Source organism: Vidua chalybeata, chromosome 4 (genome assembly GCF_026979565.1).
Source record: "Vidua chalybeata isolate OUT-0048 chromosome 4, bVidCha1 merged haplotype, whole genome shotgun sequence".
NCBI classification, from domain to species: domain Eukaryota; kingdom Metazoa; phylum Chordata; class Aves; order Passeriformes; family Viduidae; genus Vidua; species Vidua chalybeata.
In genome coordinates this window covers 49,283,453-49,303,973 of record NC_071533.1, presented here as the reverse complement: position 1 = coordinate 49,303,973, position 20,521 = coordinate 49,283,453, and the positions used below count along the sequence as shown (strand labels likewise).

The following is a 20,521-nucleotide window of genomic DNA, read 5'->3' as shown; positions in this document are numbered from 1 at the left end:
CTAGCTCTTTATAGCTAGTGAAAAAAGTTTGCTGTGATGTATAATTTATTGAAGTCTGTCCCAACTCTTGTGGAAACCACACCCCACCATGTTTCCTAGTTGAAACAAGAAACTGATAATTCCTGTTTCTCCTCTACCCTGGTTGGTATGCCCCAAGTTTACTTTTTAGATATCAGTGAATCATGCATCTTTGGTTTTTTTCTGATCCTTGCCACTTTTTTCATCAGGGGACCAAGATATGTGTGTATCACCATAATGTTATTGCATATGTAATTCACATATGTGGGAAGAAACTAACTCCTGAAGGCTCCTATGCCCCATGAGCCACTACAAAAAAAATCTGTTTGAATCTCATTCACATGATGTGAAAAAATGTTACTTGTCTCAGTGGGAATTATTCCCTAGCACATGTAGCTGTAGCATTATTTTCCCTTGAAACACCAGTCTGTCAATGATTCTAGGCTCTGGTGACAATGTGTTGACTTCCTCCAGATCAGAAGGAAAGGAGTATGTTTGTTTAACTCTTCAGCCAGGGCATCTGTCCTGTTCATCCAAACACTTGGTTTTCCTCCTTAATATAAACAGAGAAATGTAGTAGTCTAAACAGAGACACTGAAATTGATGGTGCAGCCTGCCAGTGTTTTCCTGGACTTTATATTTTTGAGATCTTTCATAACCTGCCTTTCTAGTAGATAGTCCAGCACACAGTCCCAGAAGACTTGGGGCTCAGTTCCTGCTCACACTTGTGTTTGGAAATAAACCCTAAGAGAGGTACTGTGTTAAGTGAATGATGTCAGTGTAGAAAGGGAGAGAATGTTTCATTCTGAAAAGCACTCAGAAGGAGTGAAACAAGTGGTGGAGCTGATTGTGCAAGGGCTAAGTGCCTCCACCTTCCTGCACATCTGGCAGAGCTAAGGATGCCCAGCACCTCAGAGATGGCGTCTTAGTTAATCATGCTCATAAAGACCAAGCCTCTGGATGCACGTGTGCGAGAAGTCAATGGAAGGAGTTTGCCCTCAGCCTGGTACTGATGATATATACTAAGCTGGAGTGCCACTCTTGAGGTACCCAAGCTGTTCACTCAATAAGTAAGGAAGGATCTTCGTGCACAGAGTAGCAAAGCCTTCCTTACTTCTCATGCCTGCTGACAAGCCTATAAACATCTGTGCTGTGGCCAGGCAAGAGCAATGTGGTGGTACTGAGACATGGTCCTCTCCTGGTCTCTCTCCACCTCTTAAGGTGAGCGGCTAGTGAGTTCTCTGTAGCAAGACTTCTCCCGTATGCTTCTAGAAAGAACCCTTCAGATTGAAGGGAATCTTTACATGCCACCTCCATTCAGAAATTCCAGTGTAAAAGTGCCAAGAAATTGTATCAATTCAGAGGAAGAAGCCAAAGCATATTTGGTACTTTCTTCTTTGCTTAAAGGTTCCTTAGCCAGAATATATGGCCACCAAGGAGCTAGCCTGACCCTGAGAGGTAGTTAAACTGTTTCCACACTCTTCTTTTCAAGGAGATTGCCTAAAGTAATTTTTTGGGGAAAGCACCTATCTATTTGATTGCCTTATGGAAAGGGTGGAATGGTCAGTTTTATTTGCTGGTGCCTTGATTCCCTTGTATGAGCAATTAAGAAACAAGTACATGAACTCTGCTTCTCCTGTCCCTTCAAAGTTCACATGACAGTGCTTCAAAAACAGTACAGACTGCTAATACTGTGGTGAGGTCATTGAGGTACATAAGCAGTTCATCAGCATAATTAGTCCTGGAGAACCTGCTTAACTCTTGCATAAGGCAATGCAAAACCCAGCAGTTTTGGTCTAAATTTAACATTAAAATTGATCTTTTTTAAACATCCTTTGATCTGTGATGCACACAAAGGGTGTCTGTATGTTACTGGGAGAATGGAATGTGGGAAACCAGGAAATCCGGAAAGAAATATTTCCTTGTGCCTGTATTTTGTTTATGAGCCCTCTAGGGTCACAGGTCTTCTTCTGTTTTGGCCTGTTGAATGAAATATGTGCTTGGCTTCATCCCTCGCTGATAACACAGACTGTGTTAGTGATTGTAGTATCATGTTGAACTCCTAATTTCCTAAATTCCTTTGAATGCTACTTGTCTCAGCATATTTATTGAACTGTATTCTGCAGGTAGATGGAAAAGTCAGCATGAATGGAGAAAACGTCAACGGCATGGAAGAAAAGGATAAAGAATGTACAACAGTAATATTTACTCCTTCACCAACCAGATCTCTGAAATTTGATGGAGTAGCCAGAGGGGACAAGCCCCCGGTAGAGTTGAAGAAGGACCCCCCAAGTGTTGAGCTCAGTTTACAGAGGCCTGCCACTCAGAGTGTGCACAAAGAGCCAACAGTAAGACCAACACGAACAAACCAGCCTTACTTTCTTTGCCAATTTTCTGTCTCATGATGTGTTTAATCATCAACTAATGATACCCAAGTGCCTCTGATTGCCTTATTGCAAAAGGGTGTGCCCAGACCAGGAAAAAACTATAAACAAAACCCCAAATCCTTTGTAAATTAAAGGCTTCTTCCTTTTGTATGTGGGTAGAAAAATAGGAGGGTAAAGTTTAAAAAAACTTTTTGCAGCCACTGGGGATTTTCTTTTCGTTTCTGTTGTCGTTTTGGGTTTTTTTTCCAGATGCCATGCAGCTGATAAGCATGCTTTAAATGTGCTGGACCAGTGAGAAATTGATTCAGTGTCCCAACCGTTGTGCAGGTTTATTCAGCGCTTCTCCTAACGTAAGCTGATTAGGTCAGCAACATAATTGGACTGTGTGAGCCATTATAATTAGTCTCAGTTTTCAGTTTTCAAAAGAGGATGTGGATGTGCTGGCAGTTTCGAACATTTGGTTTTCATTCCCCTCTCAGAAACATTAGAAAAGAGCATAAGCTATTGAAATACTCAGAGGGGCTAACATGATTCTTAACTGCCTTATCAGAGAAACAAATTAATTTTACCTTTTCATCTTTCTCTCCCCCTCTTCCCCAGAGAAAAAGGCAGGAGTAAAACTAGAGCATATCACAGCAGGCATCTAGATGCTGCAAAACTGTAATAAAAGTAGATAGTAAAAACAAAACAAGAAATAAGGAGAGGATTGCAAAGAGAGTATGTAAAAGGGCCGCAAGCAAGTGACAGCAGAGGGAATTCTCACCATTTATTTCTGTGTAACAACAAAGAGAATTGGAGATGTGGTGAGAGTTGGAGTATGATAATTTTTTCTTTCATCTCAGATTTCATCCAAGCATTGGCCAGATGGATAACAGGGAGCAGGCAGAGATCTGTCCTGGGGCATGATGGCTCATTCATGAGAAAGGGTTTGTGTTTTACTCCCCTGCTTAATGCCGGTCTTTAGCTCTGGACAACCAAATCATGGAGCCTGCAGCTGTCATGGGAACTGGAGTGTGCTGTGAGCACAGACTTGATTCTGTCAGAGAGAACTGGTATTAAGTCAAAAGTGAATGATTTGCAGGGAGGGCAGGGCTGAGGCTGCTCCTGTCACAACATTTTGGCTGTGAGGGAAAAGCCAGGTAAGCATTGCATCTGATACAGAAGAGCAGGTAATGGGAGTGTTTGGAGAATAGAGAAGAACCTCAGCTTGCTGGAGATTAGAAGCTCAATGACAATCAGAAAAGTAACAAAGTGAAAATGATAATGTCTCCTTTTTTAGGAATTTCAGGGCTAGTTAGAGTTCTGAGGAATCTCAGCAGCAGAAGTCACTGTTAGTTCTTGAGTGTGCTTGTGTCTGTTTGATGTCCTGTCATCCTCCCCTTTCTACAGCTTTGAGAATGATTTGCCCAGCTGAATGCAAATTTTTCTGTGTCTGGTTTCTCCTTCCAATTCTTAGCTCTTGTGGTGACACTGGCAAAGGAGGCAGAAGAGTTTGACTCCTCAGATTCCTTGTGACTCTTGACATTTACAGAACAGCTCCTGGTTTGTCAGCTTGAATGAACTTGATAATGAAGCCTACAAGAGGAATGATTGTGCACCAAAATGGTGCTAGTGACAAAGTGTCTGTGCTCTAACTACAAATTTTATATCACTCGCCTCACAATTCCATCAGCAATGTGACTGGGTAGTGCAAATCATTGTATTTACTCCTTGCACTTCAGCTTCAGTCAACGGTATGTGTATTAAGCATGTCAAGGACAGAGGAAGGAGAGCAGACTGCTTTGAGGGGGATCTTCCATGGGAAGACAGGTGGAATGCACTGAATGCGATGAGAGAGAAGACAAGGAGATCTGCCTGTGGCTGGAAGGGAATTTGCCAGCCTAAAATAAGATTTCAGGTTCTGTTTATTCTGGATGTTTACTTCTCTTTACCCAGACGCTTCTTTTTAATTTCACAGGTCTCCATGCCTCAGACTAAGGCATGGGCAGTAACTTAGCTATGGAGCGTACAGGAGAACCTTGGTTTGTTGATGGAAAGGGCTTAGATACAAGGTTACAGAGATGGGACATGGTACTGATGTTTGGCGTCTCCACTGTGGGTCTTGGGACACAGACAAGCACTGCTGTAGACACCTTGATATGGATGTAATTGGTCTGAGGCTTATCTGGGCAGCTACACTGGACTCACTTCACTCAGCCTTCTCCCTGTACTTATTTTACTTCAGACTTTGGACCACTAACACAACGATGTCAGACTCATCTGCAGACCCTGAAAGGCTAAACTGCTTTCTGAAGGATATAACCCCTCCTAGAAAGGTTGGGAATCCCGATTAGGAAAGATAAGATCCTTCTGGGCTTGTTCCACTCCCCATAAAACGAGACCTCTTGATCAGTAGGATACTGCATCTAGCTGTCACTGTCAGCATTGCAGAAGGGAAAAGGAGGTTTGATGTTTGCTCCAGAGATGGGACTTCCAAGCTACATATTCTTAGAAGTAAAGAAGCCTTCTGAAAGCCTCCACTATCACCTCCCACAGTGAGAAAACAGGGCTGTAGGTTTTCTCTGATGCCTAACCCTTCTGACATTCTAGAAGTGGAGGAGAAAATGACAGAAACAGGCATAGAAAAGCAGCTGATGTTAAGAAGAGCTGTCTAGAGCTGTACTGAAGCTCTTTTGCCTTGAGAAAACTTCTACAAATTAAGCATATTTTCAAAGCCATTCCTAAACTTGCTTTCACTGTGTTTATTTGTATATTTTATTGATTCAGTTTTTGTTTGCTTTGTCCTTCACAGGCTTTGAATAAGATTCACAGGCAATAGTCCTTTTAAGAAATGATGAGTCAGGGGTTTGTTTTTTCTCCTCTAATTGCTTGTAGGCTTGGGTTGGTTTTGTGTTTTATTCATTCATTTTCTGCTTTAGGTCTCTTTTGTGAAATATACATTTCTTTTCATATATACCTTACCTGTGTTACTCCTGTCCTCCCCTTCTGATTCTCTTCCTGTTCTTTACATGCCCCTTCCTTCTCCTCCTCCTCCATCCCTTGTAGGGCTGCTCCCCTGCTGTTTCAGTTCATTTGTCAAACAGACTAGTTCTGTCTTCTCTCAGCCTGGCAGGCTTCCCTTTGAAGTCCCTTCTGTAGTCCTAGTTCGGGTCTGTCTGGCTGCCCTCAGGCATTGTCTGCAATGGGGGAAGATGCAATGCAACTGCACTCCAGCAGTGCTTTTGGCCTGAAGTTTATTTAAGTTGCACCACTTAAAACACTAATACTTTTGAGGCTTTTGGGGAGCTCGGGAAGTGCAGAGATAATTTCCTGTGGGTGAGTGTCCTCAGTGTCAGTTGTATTTTTTAGAAGAGAAGGACCCCATCTATATGTGAATCAAATAATGTTCAGCAACCAGAGACTGACTGGGAAACATGTACATCCTGTGTACATCCTGCCTAAATCTACTATGAAATGAGATGCAAAAAACTGCAGCAGGTAGGCGGGACAGTAAAGAAAAATATTATCAAAAAATGTACTTACATCTCTAGAGTATAGGTAGAGTATTAGGTAGAGTATAGGTAGTGTATAAGTGATTTTACAAGAGACTTACCTTTGCTTAAAGTAGCTTATGAAATTTTGCCCATGATTAAAGGCTAAAAAGGATAAACTTGGCCTACAAACAGGAGAAAGATACCCACTGGGGTTTGTGGAGCAGTGTGGTGCTAAGCAGGGTGGTAGGTAAAGCGTACCTGTACCTCTCAATGCAGCTGGAAAAACTGGGGCACAAGCCCAAAGATTGATCAATCAGTGCCAATACCAGCAATAATGTGAAAATCATCTCCTCATCTTTGTCCTACCTGTCAGCCATTTAGGCTCTGTTTTCTTCCCATTTTACAGAATAGTGGCAGACACTACAAGTGTTGAGAAGTTGTATCCACTAGCTCTTTGAATCAGAAGTTCGCAAAGTAAATATTTTGTTTTAGAACAGTGTTTGTGCAGATTTTAATGTAGGGGAATTAATTTGTCAGTAAGTAAGAAACATCACTTTATTTTAACCAATCTTCATGCGAGCACATAGAAATTGTTGGCTTCCTGTAGCTCTAACTATAACTTTGCTCTGATCAACCAAAAAAAATAAATATAGGCAGCAACCTAAAAAAGATCACGGTGAAGTGGTGGTGGTGGGCAGAGACAGCTTTCTTTTAATTTTTCTCTAGCTAGCTTAAACTTGTCCATTTCTATTCACTGCACGCTTGGCACAAAATGCACTTGTTTTCTATATCCAAGTAACACTCTCCTTCATGTTGAAAAATTCACTGATTGAACTGAGATTAAAGTATAAGCTTTCTTGTGGTTGAGGATTGTTGGCCAAGCTACAGGAGAGCAGGTCTGAAATGTATGTACAAACCTGGTTTGTACATATCCGGTAAGACAAGTCTTTGTTCTTTGGTTCATTACAAGATACACTCGTAGAGTAAGTCTGTCTGTTCCAGATTGACAGCTTTGCCTTGAACCACACATGAAAAGATGCATGGAGGGCTGGACTACCTGAAGGGAAAAAGGTGTAGGATGAGAAGTGCAAGCAGCAAAGCTTCAAAGCAGCTAGAAGGGAACTCTGCTTAGCATTTGGTTATGAGCATAACATGCCTGTCTCCTGTCATTCAGACAGCCATGTACTTTTCACTCTCTGTTAGTGAAAGGAGCTAATTTTACACCCCAATTAATAATAATATTAATAATTATTATTAATAATAATAATAATATTACACCCCAATAATAACTCTAATGACTATCAGGAATACTTCATACTTTCTTGTAACATTTTCAAGACTTCTGTGTCACTTACTGATTACCCTGATCTTTTGTTGTAAATAGCTGGCCTGAATATAGCAGTATATAGCTGGCAGATGAGTTAACCTCTTGAAGCAGTGTTTTGGCTGTAGTACTATATCTGGCATAGCATGCAAGAAACTAAGCTGTGGCAGCCCAAGGTTGTGCCATCATTACCACTCACATCAGCTGCCAGTATTAATTTTGATGAGGAAGTCTTTGTACGAAAATTTTGAAGTCAGTGATATGTGTAGAATTTGAATCACAGAAGTTTTGTGATTTGTCAGACAATTTCTACGTGTGGCTTTTGACCTTGCAACCAATTTCATTCCTGAATGGTTTTACAGAATTCTTTCTGATTCTGCATTCTCACTGGTTCTAGACAGCTTGTTTTGTCATGCTTTCATATAAAATACAATAACAATATTTCATATGATTTTGTGTGCAAGCAGTGTTAACTGAGCTATGTTTCGATTTAATTTACAAGAAGGATTAATAAAGTTCTACTGTAACTTCTTTTGGAATTTGTATTCTTGTAGAAGTTGTGATACTTTGTGTGCTAGGTATTTCTGGTTATTGTATTTTTAGGGTTTTATTAAGGGTGTAAAGTTCTGCCACAGCAGTAGCCAATATGTCCATTTCTGGCTTGTATAATCGTAATCAAAGAAATACTTGGACTGGTATCCTAGTTTATGTGATTAAAATCCTGTCTCTCACAAACTGAACTAATTTATTTTCATGCTAATATGTGTTTGGTAACACTATATGCTTGTGCTTGTGTCTTTGTTAAATGGATACTTTGTTTAGCAGAACACAGGTGTTGCTTTGTCCTCTGTACTGATGTGCTCATAACCACAACTGCCATCACAATATTTAACTTTCCAGCATGAATTCAGGCTAAGTCATAAAGGGGGAAGCTTACTTTAACTCCTGGGCATCCAGATGCATGGGGTAATAAAAACACCCATCCAAGCAGACAGCATTCTTCAGTATTTAGAAGTTTTAATAGGACAGTCTCGACACCAGGCTGATGTGTGGGCAGAGATAATCACAACCCCCATGCACTGAGGATTTTCATACTCCTCTTGAAGGCTTCATTGCCTGTGGTGGTGTTGTGTGACCTTCCCTCACAGGTACATGCAGCAGAGCCTGTGTTTGGAATGGCTCTGTTGCCCTGCAGAAGGAGACCTCTGCCCACACAAACACAAATGACAGAAGGGTGCTGAGACATCAGTCCTTCATCGTGAGGCATGAGAGCACCATGCAGAACTGAAGCACCTCAGAAATGTCACTCACTAGGTCACTGAGTCTTTCAGTCAAAATACAGTCCTCTTAGGTATAATGAAATGTTTGTACACCTTTTTTTATGTTCAGTGATAACATCATCATTTGATTACAACTTTTTATGAAATATGAAGCATGATAGTCTGTGGTAGAAAAGATATTTTATCAATTGTATCAGCACAAGAATTTTTTTAAGTGTATATCCATATACCTGTGGATAAAATACTAGATAATAATGCATTAATTTGGTGTTATAAATAGAATTAAATTTAGTGGAAATAAGAGAGTTCCCCAGTGAAGCTGACTTAATTTTTTTATAAATTAGTTATTAATCAGTTTTTTATTTTTAGCTTTATGTCACTAGCATTTAATTGCTCAGCAGAGGGAGGAGAAAGAGTCAAGTCTCGTGAGCAGGAACAGAACTTCTGCTGCATACCATTGGAAAGTTAAATTTTCCTGCAGCAAGTAGGAAAATTTTTTCTATAAATAACATTTATATCTATACCTAATTCAACCTCCTGGATATAGGTTATGGGTAAGTTTAGTTACTGTGCTTGTGCAGGACAGCTGCACAACAGCACCGTGTTGAGGTTCCTGAAGCAACTCCAGACCCAGAGGTGATACAGGTGCATCATGCATCACTGCAGCATTCACTGAGAAACAGTGAATTTTAGCCCCTCTGAGAGGCCATAGTGGCTGTGCTCTCTTTCTCCAACAGCAGTTGACATCAGCAATTGACTTTCCTAGGTATAATAGTTTGACCCTTTTTGTATTGGCCCTGGGAATATAACAGTTTGTAGCTTTAAAGCTTCTGAGGTTGAAATTAAAGTTGAATGTATTTATTTCTTTTAATTTTTCAATTTGGACAGTTCCTTTTTGAGCGTAAAGGGTGAATTCCACTGTTTTACCAAAAATATTATCCATCAAAATACTAATAATTGAAATTTACAACAAGTTCTTTGGGAAGCTTATGGTTTGTACTAGTGGGTGTGAAGCCTCTTGCTTTTCCATTTGAAAACTGCCTTGTTTAGGGTAAATCCTGAGCTCTCAATAATAGCCATTCATTAAGAGTTTTGTAGGTTGTAGATTGACATAGAATAATTCAGGTTGTAGGTCTCTCGCTGAGTCTGCTGCTCAAAACAGGATCAGACATGAGATCAGAACAGGTTGCTAAGGGCTTGATCATTCAAATCTTGAAAACCTCTGAGGACAGAGATGGCACAACCTATCTAGCTAGCCTGTTGCACTGGCTTGCCTTCTCTCATGCAGAAAAGAAATACTTATTTCTGCTTTAAGCAAGGTTGGGAAGGATTTCCTGTAGCTTCTCCCCTGGCTGCTGTTGCATCAGGAGCAAGAACTGAGGCTGAAGGGGAAATTTTCTTTAATTGCAGTAGAATTATGCTGGGGCTTTTGTGATGAAAACTCTCAGTGACACACCAGGCTGGCACCCAGAAGAACTGGGGGAGACAGGGGTTGGTTATATGAAAGAAAAGAGCAATTAAGAAGCAAGAGATAAACCTCTGGGGCACAGGACTTGCAGTTTTTGGAGCATTTCTCTGGGACTGTGTTTTAGCCTGTGCCTCATCTCCAGTGACCATCCGTCCTGGGAGTGTGTGACAGATGGAGGGAGAGGTCTGTGCTTTCCTCATTCTTGGTATAGATGCATTCACAGGTGGACATGGTAGAGAGGAACTCCTGAGGCTTTCCATGTTACCTTTTTGGAGACTCTATTTCATTTTCTGCCTCATCCCGTTCAAGATCTGCTTTTAGGCAGGTGGGAGATGTGTCTCCATGTCTTGCCTGGGGCAGAGGCTGAGCGGGGCAGAGGTGAGGGTGGGCTGGAAAGTGGTGGCAGTGGTGAGGATGGCAGGCAGCCAGCCCCAGCAAGCGCTGTCGCCTCTAGAGACTCGTGGCTGTGATCTGGCACCTGTCCTGCTGAGAGGTGGCAGCGCAGCCCTTGGCAGCCTCAGGCCCCTTCTCGTTCCCAGCACTGCTGGCTGCCTGCTGGGCTTGCCTGGGTCACTGGCCCTGGCCATGGCCCCTCACCATCTGCACCTTTTCCTTGCAGGGCATCTTCCTAGACCTGTTCCAGCCCCTCTTGAGAGCGTGTCTCCCACCAGAGAGGAGACGAGGCAGGGATTCACAAGCTTTACCAGCAGTAAAGTTCCCTGGAGCTTTGTGGTGTGTCCACAGGTCTTGACATCCTGTTGGCATTGCCAGCATATATCTCCTGTTACGGAGCTGTGAGAGTCCAGGCCTGTTTTTCATGGGCCATGTTCAGATAAGGGGCCACAGACTCATGTGGGCCTGCAGGGATAGGAAACAGGATCCATACAGGAAGTGGACGTCTGATTCCTGCCTGCAGAAAAGAGGAAATTTCATCCAATTTCCTCCTTTGCAGCTGTTAAGAAGATGGAGGAGTGGGAGAAGGACAGGAAAGAGAGTCTAGAGTAGGCTATTTCTGAAATATGTTACTTTTTATTTCAAAAATAGTCTGTATTTTTTTTCACCATTGAATGTGCCATTTTCTAGATCTTGGATGCATTAGAAGCACAAGCTATCGGCAATAGCAGATAGCTTTGCTGCAGATTTTTCTTGATTTGCCTTCTGGAAAAGCAGACATATGGTGGAGGCTGCTGAATAAATCAGCTGAAGTGTTACCATTGTTTTGACAGAATAGTTTTAACTCTGCAACAGCCCTGTCCAGGTCAGGAAGCTTGCTTTTCAAAGGCATTTGAATTATTGGCTTGATATGGTCTCACCATATTTTTTCAGTCCTCTCTTAATAGTGTTTCAAGTATTTCATTACCTTTAATACAAACTCTGGCTTTTCCCTTCAGATAACAGATTGTTTAGACAACCGTGAAATAAAGGAAGTATTTCATTACTTTGCCACTTTCCAAACCCTAGTATGTGCTATCTGTTCACTAATGCATACATTTGTGTGTTATTCTGGAAGGGGAAACTAGGGGTGAAATGTGTGCTTATCTCCAGCTAACACAATCCAAGATATCCTACAGTTTTAAAAGCTTGTAGGAGCTATTCCAAACCGACCACATTAATGGCTGATGATGAGGGATTTGAAAAGGAGATTAAAGCACAGCCATTCAATACCAGAACGGGTACATATTGCTCTGAAACATTCTCCCCAACACCCTGCTGAGCTCCACACTGATGTGGTTCGAACACACTACAAAGGAGCAGCAAGCACCGCCTTGAGGAACTGGCACATACTTTTATTTCCACTGTACTCACTCCATGCTGTGTTCCTCTCTCCAGGCCTCCCCAGTGGAACTGGATGGAGCTGCCAGCCTGCAAGCCGAGCCCACCCCCAGCAGTGCGACACCTGCCCCCCCGGAGTGCCCATCCCCAGGTGGGTGTGCTGCTGCCCTCACCCTGCCCTTGCCCTTCCTCACTTATGTGCCCAGGTTGAGGCACACCCTGTGGCAGGAATCCACTAGGAGCATCACCAGCAGCACCAAGAGGGCTCATTAGAAAATGCTGCAAATGTCAGTAATGTGTCTGTATGCTGTCAGACCAGTCATTCACTGTAGCAGCCTCCCAAGGGATGTGTTAGACCCCCTGTGGCAGGAGGTTTTTTCAGGTGCAGCTGGACAGGGTGCTAAAGAATCTCCTCTAGGCTCCCTTTCCCACAAAAGGTGGGACTAGATGGTCTGTTGAGGTCCTTTCCAGCCTGGGCTGTTCTGTCATTCTGTGGCTGAAATGACACACCTGAGTTGCCCACTTGGCCATCTCTGCAAGTGAAAAGCCAGTGCCACAGCATGCTGTAACCAGAAAGCAAAAAGAGCAGAAGCTACCAGTCAGTAATAGTTTCTGTTTGACACATTTTTTCCCCCAAGACATAAAGGGATGGGGAGAAAGAGTAAGAAGGGGAACTTCAGTCTCCATAGGGGCTTTAAATGGACAGTATTGTGCAGACTTTTAATTTTCTGCCTTAAAGCCTTTATGCATGATTCCTAATCTGGGGAAAGGAATTTGCTGGTAGAATTTTAAGCTGTTTTCCTCAAAATTGTGTTTCTGAAACATTGTCTTTGAGTAGGCACTTTATTTGCTGTATGCTATTATACAAAGTTCATGGTATTTTTTTTTTGTTGTTCATTTCTTAAAATACGTCTATTAAAGTGTAGCTTGGTATGGGTAAGTAAAAAGTACTATGTCAAGTAGGTGTTTAAATGAGTTTTCTGGCTGTAGTTGGTATGTAAGAATAATGCTCCTATTTGATGGGGATAAATGTGACTTAAACAATTGAGCTTTGCCCTCAAACATCAGTGAGGTACCATTCCCCAAAGATTAGAAGCACATGAGCTGTTAGCAAGGGCTTGTTAGCTGCCTTAATTACTTTGGCTCCTAGATGCCAAAGTACGTAGTTTAACAATTCTGAATTGCATCTGGCAGGTCATGTGGAAGGTGCAATCTTGTAATTAAATGACCAAATTCTCCTGTCAAGAGTTAACAGTGATGAGCTGGTGCTGTCTACAAATCACAAAGCCATCTTGGCTTCATCTCCCCATATGTCAGAAGTACTAAACTTTAAGTACTGACAGCAAATTTTAATATTGTCTGGCAAGGAAAACTGACATAGTATTGCAAAAATCTAAATGATAAAGTAACATGGAGTTTTCATTATGTCTGCTTTGGAGGGATGAATGGGGTCCAAACTGTGTGAACTTCTTGTAAACAGCCTCCTCTGTTGTTCAGCACAAGCCAAACACTTCCCTGCTGTGGCTCCTATGCCTCTAATGGTAGGGGAACGGCTCCAGAGGAGGGTGCATCTGCCTTGGCAGCAGCAGCTCTTGTCTCTGCTTGTGTCCACATTCTTAGTGGAGTTGTGAGCTGCATCTCTTTCTTAGCTTACTCTCCCAGCCTGTCAAAGAGGTATATTCAGAAGCTGCCAATGCTGCTGTGGTTGGAAAGGGGACAGGATCTGAAGTTTCTCCTTGAGGAGGTTGGAGAGATGTCTGGGTGCTTATTCAGTGCCTGAGACACTGGTGACTGCTCTGCTTCCAGTGGTGGTATCAGCTATCAGCAGTTCAGCTGGCACAGCTGTCAACCTGTGTGCTTCTAGCCTCTTCTCCCAGAAACCAGCATCAACTTGTTGGGTTTTTTTTTTTCAGAATTAGATGACAACTAGGTTATTCCAGTCCAAAGCTGCCTGTTAGCAGTTTGTTGTCTGATGCTTAACTGATTGTCAGTGGAAGTGGTAGGTTTACTGAAAACAGGCAAGCTGAAATATCCTCCAGTGCTGATAGTGAGATCATGTCATATAGCTATTTCTCTCTGTAACATCTTAGGGTAGGATTCATCACATAACTTCAAGAGATCTTAGCTGACTAGTCAAGAGATCTTAGCTCACTAGGCCCATTGTAGGTTACAGCTCACCTCAGCCAGAGGAGTGCCTGAAATAAAAGTTTGTGTGACTCTTTCCCAAGGACTTCTCTCGTTTTGTTGACCACAAAGGGTGTCCCATGATGCCCAAGTCATGTGTAAGCACATAAATTTTGATAGGTGAATTTCATTCTTTTGAGTCTTGTCTTCTCTGAAGATTAATTTTTCTCATGTTGAAGAAAAAAAGTTTATTTTTTCAAAACATCCAGTAAATGGGCTCACAGTACATCCAGTAAGAAACTGGATTGTAAGAAATAGGCACGTTTTGAAAAAGTTTACATTTGAAAAAGTATCTTAACCTTGCAACATTATTTCTTATATGTGTGGATTTGGTTTAGATCAAAAGCAATTCAAGTCAACTGCAGCTTGTTCCAGCCCTGTTGTGAAGAGATTAGAATTTCTTCCCAGTCCTGTCCCTTCAGAGGAAACTGTTTCAAGCAAGAAAGATGTGAAGAAAGCTGAAATAGAGCAGCAGAAGGAAGCAGAGCTCCCTCCTACACAGGAGGTATGTACAGGCAAGAAAAAGAGGGAATGGGAAAAAAGAAAACAACCAAAAAACACAAACACACTAACACACTAACACCTTACACAGAAATGTTTATTGTGCAGATTGGTATTTTTCTCCATAAAATGTCACTTCAGGAGTTCATTGAAAACATGACCCTGAAGGATGGTTTCAGCTTGCCAAATCGTGTGGTCATCAGAGAGTTCCCTCTCAAAAGGAACTCTACGTGTCTGCTTGTAGCATTTGAACCTATAAACTGATGAGACTGAAATGAGAACTTAACTTACAAACCCCAGTCCCACCACCTGTTGGGAGGGCAGAGTACCCAGGTGGTGCAGACAGTGGAGCTTATCCTCTTAGTCCACTTGAAGTGCTGAACAAGTGTCAGTGGTGGCAGAGGTAGCAAACAGCTGTGACCATACTGCTCTTTTGGGTAAGTTAGATGTTGGTTAGTCAGATGGTGTTAGAGGATTGACTTTGCTTTGCAGGGCAGTGGGAATGTCAACAGGAAACAGCTACCAGTTACTTACAGGACTCCAATGCTGCAACTCCCTGTTGTCATTCCGGAGATAGAGGCTTCATCTTTGATAATGTTGTTTCAGAAAATAAGTAGAAAGGGTTTTAGCTGACCTTTGATTTAACCTGTTCCTTTTTTAATGCTGTTTTCTGCTCCCAAATGTCTGAACAGGTGATTAAAGCAAAACCTCTGGAAGAAAAGGGGAGTGTAGTGCTGCCATTTTTAAAGAAACTGCCCGAAACCAGCCAAGTTACTCTGCATAACTCTGGTCTACAAGGTGAGCAAAAAGCATTTGGAAAACTCAGCCAGACAGTAGCTGAATATAGGCATGTGGTGTTCAGGGAGATGTGCCTAATCCACAGCTTGGAGGGTTTTGGAGCTAAAACAGTAATTTTCTAGTTTCATTGACTGATATTGGTAGTGTGGCTTCTGTGATGAAAAGGATTCTTCTGGCTATTCCTCTTATACACAACAGCAGAAATTTGACACAGCAGAGGGAGAGCCCTATCTTGCATTTTCCTGGCCCAGCAGTAAAGGCTGTATTATATCAATGAATATTTCATACTGCTGCTCACAGATGAAAATGGCTTAGCAATTGGCTTTATCTCACAATAAAATTTTCTGGAGATAAATTCTGCACTCAGCTGCTCTTGTGGAGCTCCACGCTGTAGATGAACCACATATCTGACCACATCCTTGAATTTGACCACTGCCCAACACAAGTTCTTGCAATGCAGAATCTTTTTCCTTGCCTTCATGACAAAGTTTTGCTTTTGACTGATAATGTTTAGTAGTTTGATTTTATGTTTATTTTAAATATGCATATACGTAGGTATTGTGGAAGAAAGAGAGAAAAATCAACTGAGTTTTTTTTTTCCCATAAGAACTTCCTAGGTTGTAAATCTATAGGTAATATACTGATTAGCCTAATGTTTTCAAGGTTAAAACTACTGAAGGTGATCCACTTTGAAAAAACTCAAGAGGGACTTTTTACAAAGCCATGTAGTGATAGGACAAGGAATAAAAACTTTAACCTGAAAGAGGGTAGATTTAGATTAGATACTAGGAAGAAATTCTTTACAATGAGTTGAAGAGAAGTTGTGGATGCCCCGTCCCTGGAAGCCTTAAAAGCTAGTCTGGATGATGCTTTGAGCAATCTGATCCAGTTGAAACTGTCCCAGTCCATGGGAGGGGGAATTGAAACTAGATGATCTTTAAGGTTTGTTCCAATTCAAATGACTCTGTGATTATCTGAAAAGGAATGGAATTCTCACTTGTTTTTAGTGGGTAGGTGCTACCTAAGCAGACTTTGATAACAATATCATTTTTTGTTAAGCAAATCAAACCAAATATCAAGTAAAAGGTTGTAGGTCTCTTGCCTTGTCAGTTTTCTGACTGGTGCTGAAACACTTGGCTGCACTCTAGTGTTCACAGCATACAGAGCACTGAAAGGCTCACAAAATGCGTTAAAACATATATCTGCAATAGGAATGAGTGCAAGCACCGTGCAGAGACTTGAAAGGGTAGCTAGAGCTCTCATGTAAGTTCAGGTGCCATGTTGCAAAAGTAATATTTAAATACACACAGTCTGTGTGATCTTCAGGTCCATTGTAAATTAGCTGCCGTGGACCAAAACAACTGTAGACAAATCCCTCTTGTGGCCAAGGTGGCTCAGGTCTGAGAGTCTGTCATCACCTTTTCACCGCACTGTTTCTTGTTTTGTCTCCGTGCCCTTGCCTGCAGAGCCGCCCCGCGGGGCCGTGGTTCCGCTTAGGGTCCGCAACCACTGGCGGCGCTCACAGTTTTTCTCGCAGTCAGGTAAACGCGGCGCTGAGAACAGCTCCAGCCCTTCTCCTCTCCAGCCATAGGTGTCTTCAGACACGGGGCTGGGGTGAAAGCTGATGATCACGGGCACTTGTTCTACCTCTCGCTTTCTTAGAAAATATCTATTCCTGCTGCACAGTTGACAAAGAGCTGTTGGGTTGCGCATTGTTCTGGAGCTCTGGTTTCAGGCACCCAAAAGAAATCCCTTGCCTATAAATACCTTTTTCTTAATTTCTTTTAATCAGTCTAATTTTCAAAGACATTTGGATAGAAAATGGCAATGGTTCTCTTCGTAACTGTGGCTCTTGAATAGTGTAGTCCCATCCTTTTAGCATTGCTGTACTTTTTCCTTCCTTCCACTGAATCACGAAGGGAAAAGTAGATCAAGGTAGGTAAGACTCAGTGTCTGAACACTGCTAACCTCTGTGGCCAGAAGTAGATGGCATAAGCTAGTGGTAGAGTAGAACCTGATATTAGTTAATATTGTGCTCCTTTAAACTCAGATAAAAAGTAGTTTTGTTGGTGATGGGTATGATCTGGTTTTCTGATTTATTTGCTTGCAATTAGTCCTTGCATTTGGTTGTGGGAGTAAATAGGAAACTAACATACAGATATAATGTAGATTTATTTACAGGCTGAGGAAATTTTGCTATGTTAAATTTAATCTCTCATTGTTCTGTCTTTTTTTAATAGCTGATTCTGATACTGGTGATAAATCAAATGTGAGTACCTTTTTTGCATTATTGTTTGGTTTAGTGATTTGTGTTTAGCAGAAATTAACTTTTTATGCAAACTGTCTTGTAACATCCCTAAATCAGAATGAGAATTTTTTCTCATGGACATGTAAGAGGAAAAGTACAACCCAAATCAAGACATTGTCTGAATCTGGAATCCATGCATTCTCCTCTTATCTGGAGCTAGCTATACAGTATTTGGTTGCTGGAGACACTAAAGCTTCACAATATCTAAATAATATGTAATTCTAAATTATCCATTGTATTTTAAATGCATAGAAATGAAAGTATTTCACAATTCTACTGTTTCCTCAATGAAACAAAAAAACCCACCACACCACAAATGCTACTCTGAAGTACACAGTATTTCACATTCTGTTTGTCATATAGAAATAGACATAATATTTTCCTATGAGATTTAAATACTACTTGTAGTGGAAAGGGATATGACAGAAAGTATCTAAAATTGCCCTTGATTATGAAGATTTTAAACATATCATGTAATAGGATCCTTGGTAAAGCCTGTGGATTTATTTGATTATAGATAAAAATTCAAAGCAAGGCTGTTGTGCGGGCAGATATAAAATGAGAGAATATTTTTTACAACCTAAAATTGCTTTTCATGTTGCAAAGAAGATTATAGAGAAGCAAAACATGTATATTCTTTAAGTCCCTGGAGATGGCTCTGTTCAATGATGCTTATAGTTTTCTTTAAGACTTTTTTCCCCCCTTCAGGTGAAGTGTCCCAAGACTTTCTTTGGAAACCAAATGATTCTTTTATCATGTGGCTACAAATGGGCAATCCCAAGTGTCAATGAAGCTAAGAATATTGTCTGCTAACTGAAAGAACCCTTATCTAGTTCCCAGTTTCCCATTGTAACATCACTGGCAGGGCTTAATCAGGCACAGTGCAGTTTTCTCTGGTAGCCATGTGAAGTGTAGTGTCACAGTCTAATAGCTTGGTTCTCCTTCACGTAAGCGTTTCAATTTCTGGTCCTGGGATCCAGAAGAAGAGCGAAAGCGCCAGGAAAGGTGGCAGCATGAACAAGAACGCTTGCTTCAGGTAGGGAAGAATCTGCATTTCTTCCACTGTGTGGTTCAGCTGTTTAATTGTCCCTTTGGACAAAAGTTGTGCATTTTGTGTCATGTTTTCCACATCCTCTGTGGATGCTTGAGCAAGTTCTGTGGCAGCTGAGTGATAAATGACACACACACACACACACACACACACACACACACATATATGTTCTGCATATGTTCTGTGGGTTTTAGGCACTCTCATGTCTCCCTTCTCCACTCCATGGAAAGACCAAAAGGACTTGGTCCTACAATCCAGTGCAGAGTAAAACTGAATGTGTTGGTCCTCAATTATATTTAAATTATGCTGAACATAGACTGCAAAACTCTTAATTACTTGGAGCCTCTTAGTCAAGACTGACAATTTGCTAACCCTGATGCCTCTTCTTTAACTCTTCTTTAAAATTATGGTCTTAATAACTTTTCATAGAATTCTGCTTTGTTCACAGGTTCTTCTTGGCAAATACCAAGCTAAATTTGGACATGAAAGGCCTTGGGTTTGAGGGGGTTTTGTAAGAGAGGGAAATATTGTCAAGACAACCATTAGTTTTGCCTAGTGGTACACTAAACTCTGAAGTTCTAGGTTTGTGTCCTAGTGGGAAGAAATGCAGTGGACATGAGAACCTGAATCTCCCAGTCAGTCAGGAGTGTCTTTTGAAACCGTGACTGGATTTGATCCCAAAGAAATCACATCTTTGTTCCATGTAACAGAATAGCAAACAGCTGTCCAAGGATGGAGAATAATAAAATGGGGTCTTTTAATCCTTTAAGAAGGACTTGTGTATCTCTATGCTTTCTTGAGGTCATTTAATTTTGCACCTCTTAAAACGATGTAAAATTCTCATAATAATTTTTCTGGCTCATGTGGGTGTTCTCTCAATAGTAAATGTTTATTTTCTGGAAAAGACAGATGTGGTTCCCAGTCTGAACAGATGTTGGAACTGGTGTAAGAGGGAAATGGAAGTCACCATTTCTCTCCATATTCAAAGCAGCTCTGGCAAACAATTTTAAACACCTCTTTGAGATATTTTTTTGTGCAAAACTCTGTGAAAACAATTCTTAAGAAATCATCTCTTCAAGGAAGAAAATAAGCTATTTAGTTAATTATAATCTTACTCTCTTCAGAGCTTTACACACTATTTATCTCTTAAATTTGCATAGTTATTCATCATTCATTAAATTGTATTGGCATATCTCTTAAATTAGTACTATTGGCATATCTCTTAAATTAGTCCTGGTATTGCAAAACCTGCTTATTTATATGCTACTCTGCTGAAGTTTTTAATGTACAACCATAGTCTCAGTGTTTCAGGGTCTGTGAAACATTTTTGAAACTTAATACAGTAAGATAAACAAGAAATTATTCATATTTTTGAGCATAAACTTAATTTCTGGCCAAATATTTTAAAAATTCTAAGAAATTAAGAAATTAAGAAATTAAACTTCTATTGTGTCTAAAATTCCTTGAAGTTTAAAGGTGTTAAATGTAAGACCTAGAAAGTCCTAGAAAAAAATGGGCTAAGTGAAAATGAAGCTTTTTTTTTGACACCCATGGATGTTTCCAATTTTTATCCTTTTATTTCATCCTATTTCTGATTAAACCACTCTTAGCAAATTCATTTTTACTGTGAAGAAACTACAGAATTTACTCTTAATAGTGAATGCTCTGGATTTATCTGCATTTGTATCCATGTACAGGAGAAATACCAGAAGGAACAGTACAAGCTGAAAGAGGAATGGGAAAAGGCCCAGAGAGAAGTTGAAGAGGAGGAGCGTAGATACTATGAGGAGGTATAAGGCTCAATGGGGCTTTTTTTTATTTTTTTTTTTTGGGGGGGGCTTTTGCACCACTTATGGGTGCAAAAGCAACAAAAAAAATTGCCCCATAGCTAGATTGATTAATGAAAATCCTCTTCAAGGCTGAATTCTGAGGAGGCTTGTTTCTCTTAAACAGTGC

General features: G+C 41.0%; 1 protein-coding gene across 1 annotated transcript in view; it reads left to right on the top strand.

Annotated features, from left to right (window-relative positions):
* The window catches only part of LIMCH1 (LIM and calponin homology domains 1), a 173,276-nt gene that overhangs the window by 139,534 nt on the left and 13,221 nt on the right, over nucleotides 1-20,521 (top strand). The window contains 8 exon segments of the mRNA XM_053941015.1: nucleotides 2,145-2,366; nucleotides 11,781-11,874; nucleotides 14,246-14,412; nucleotides 15,101-15,206; nucleotides 16,673-16,747; nucleotides 17,447-17,475; nucleotides 18,467-18,550; nucleotides 20,263-20,355. Of these exon segments, the coding sequence (XP_053796990.1) occupies nucleotides 2,145-2,366; nucleotides 11,781-11,874; nucleotides 14,246-14,412; nucleotides 15,101-15,206; nucleotides 16,673-16,747; nucleotides 17,447-17,475; nucleotides 18,467-18,550; nucleotides 20,263-20,355 (870 nt within the window).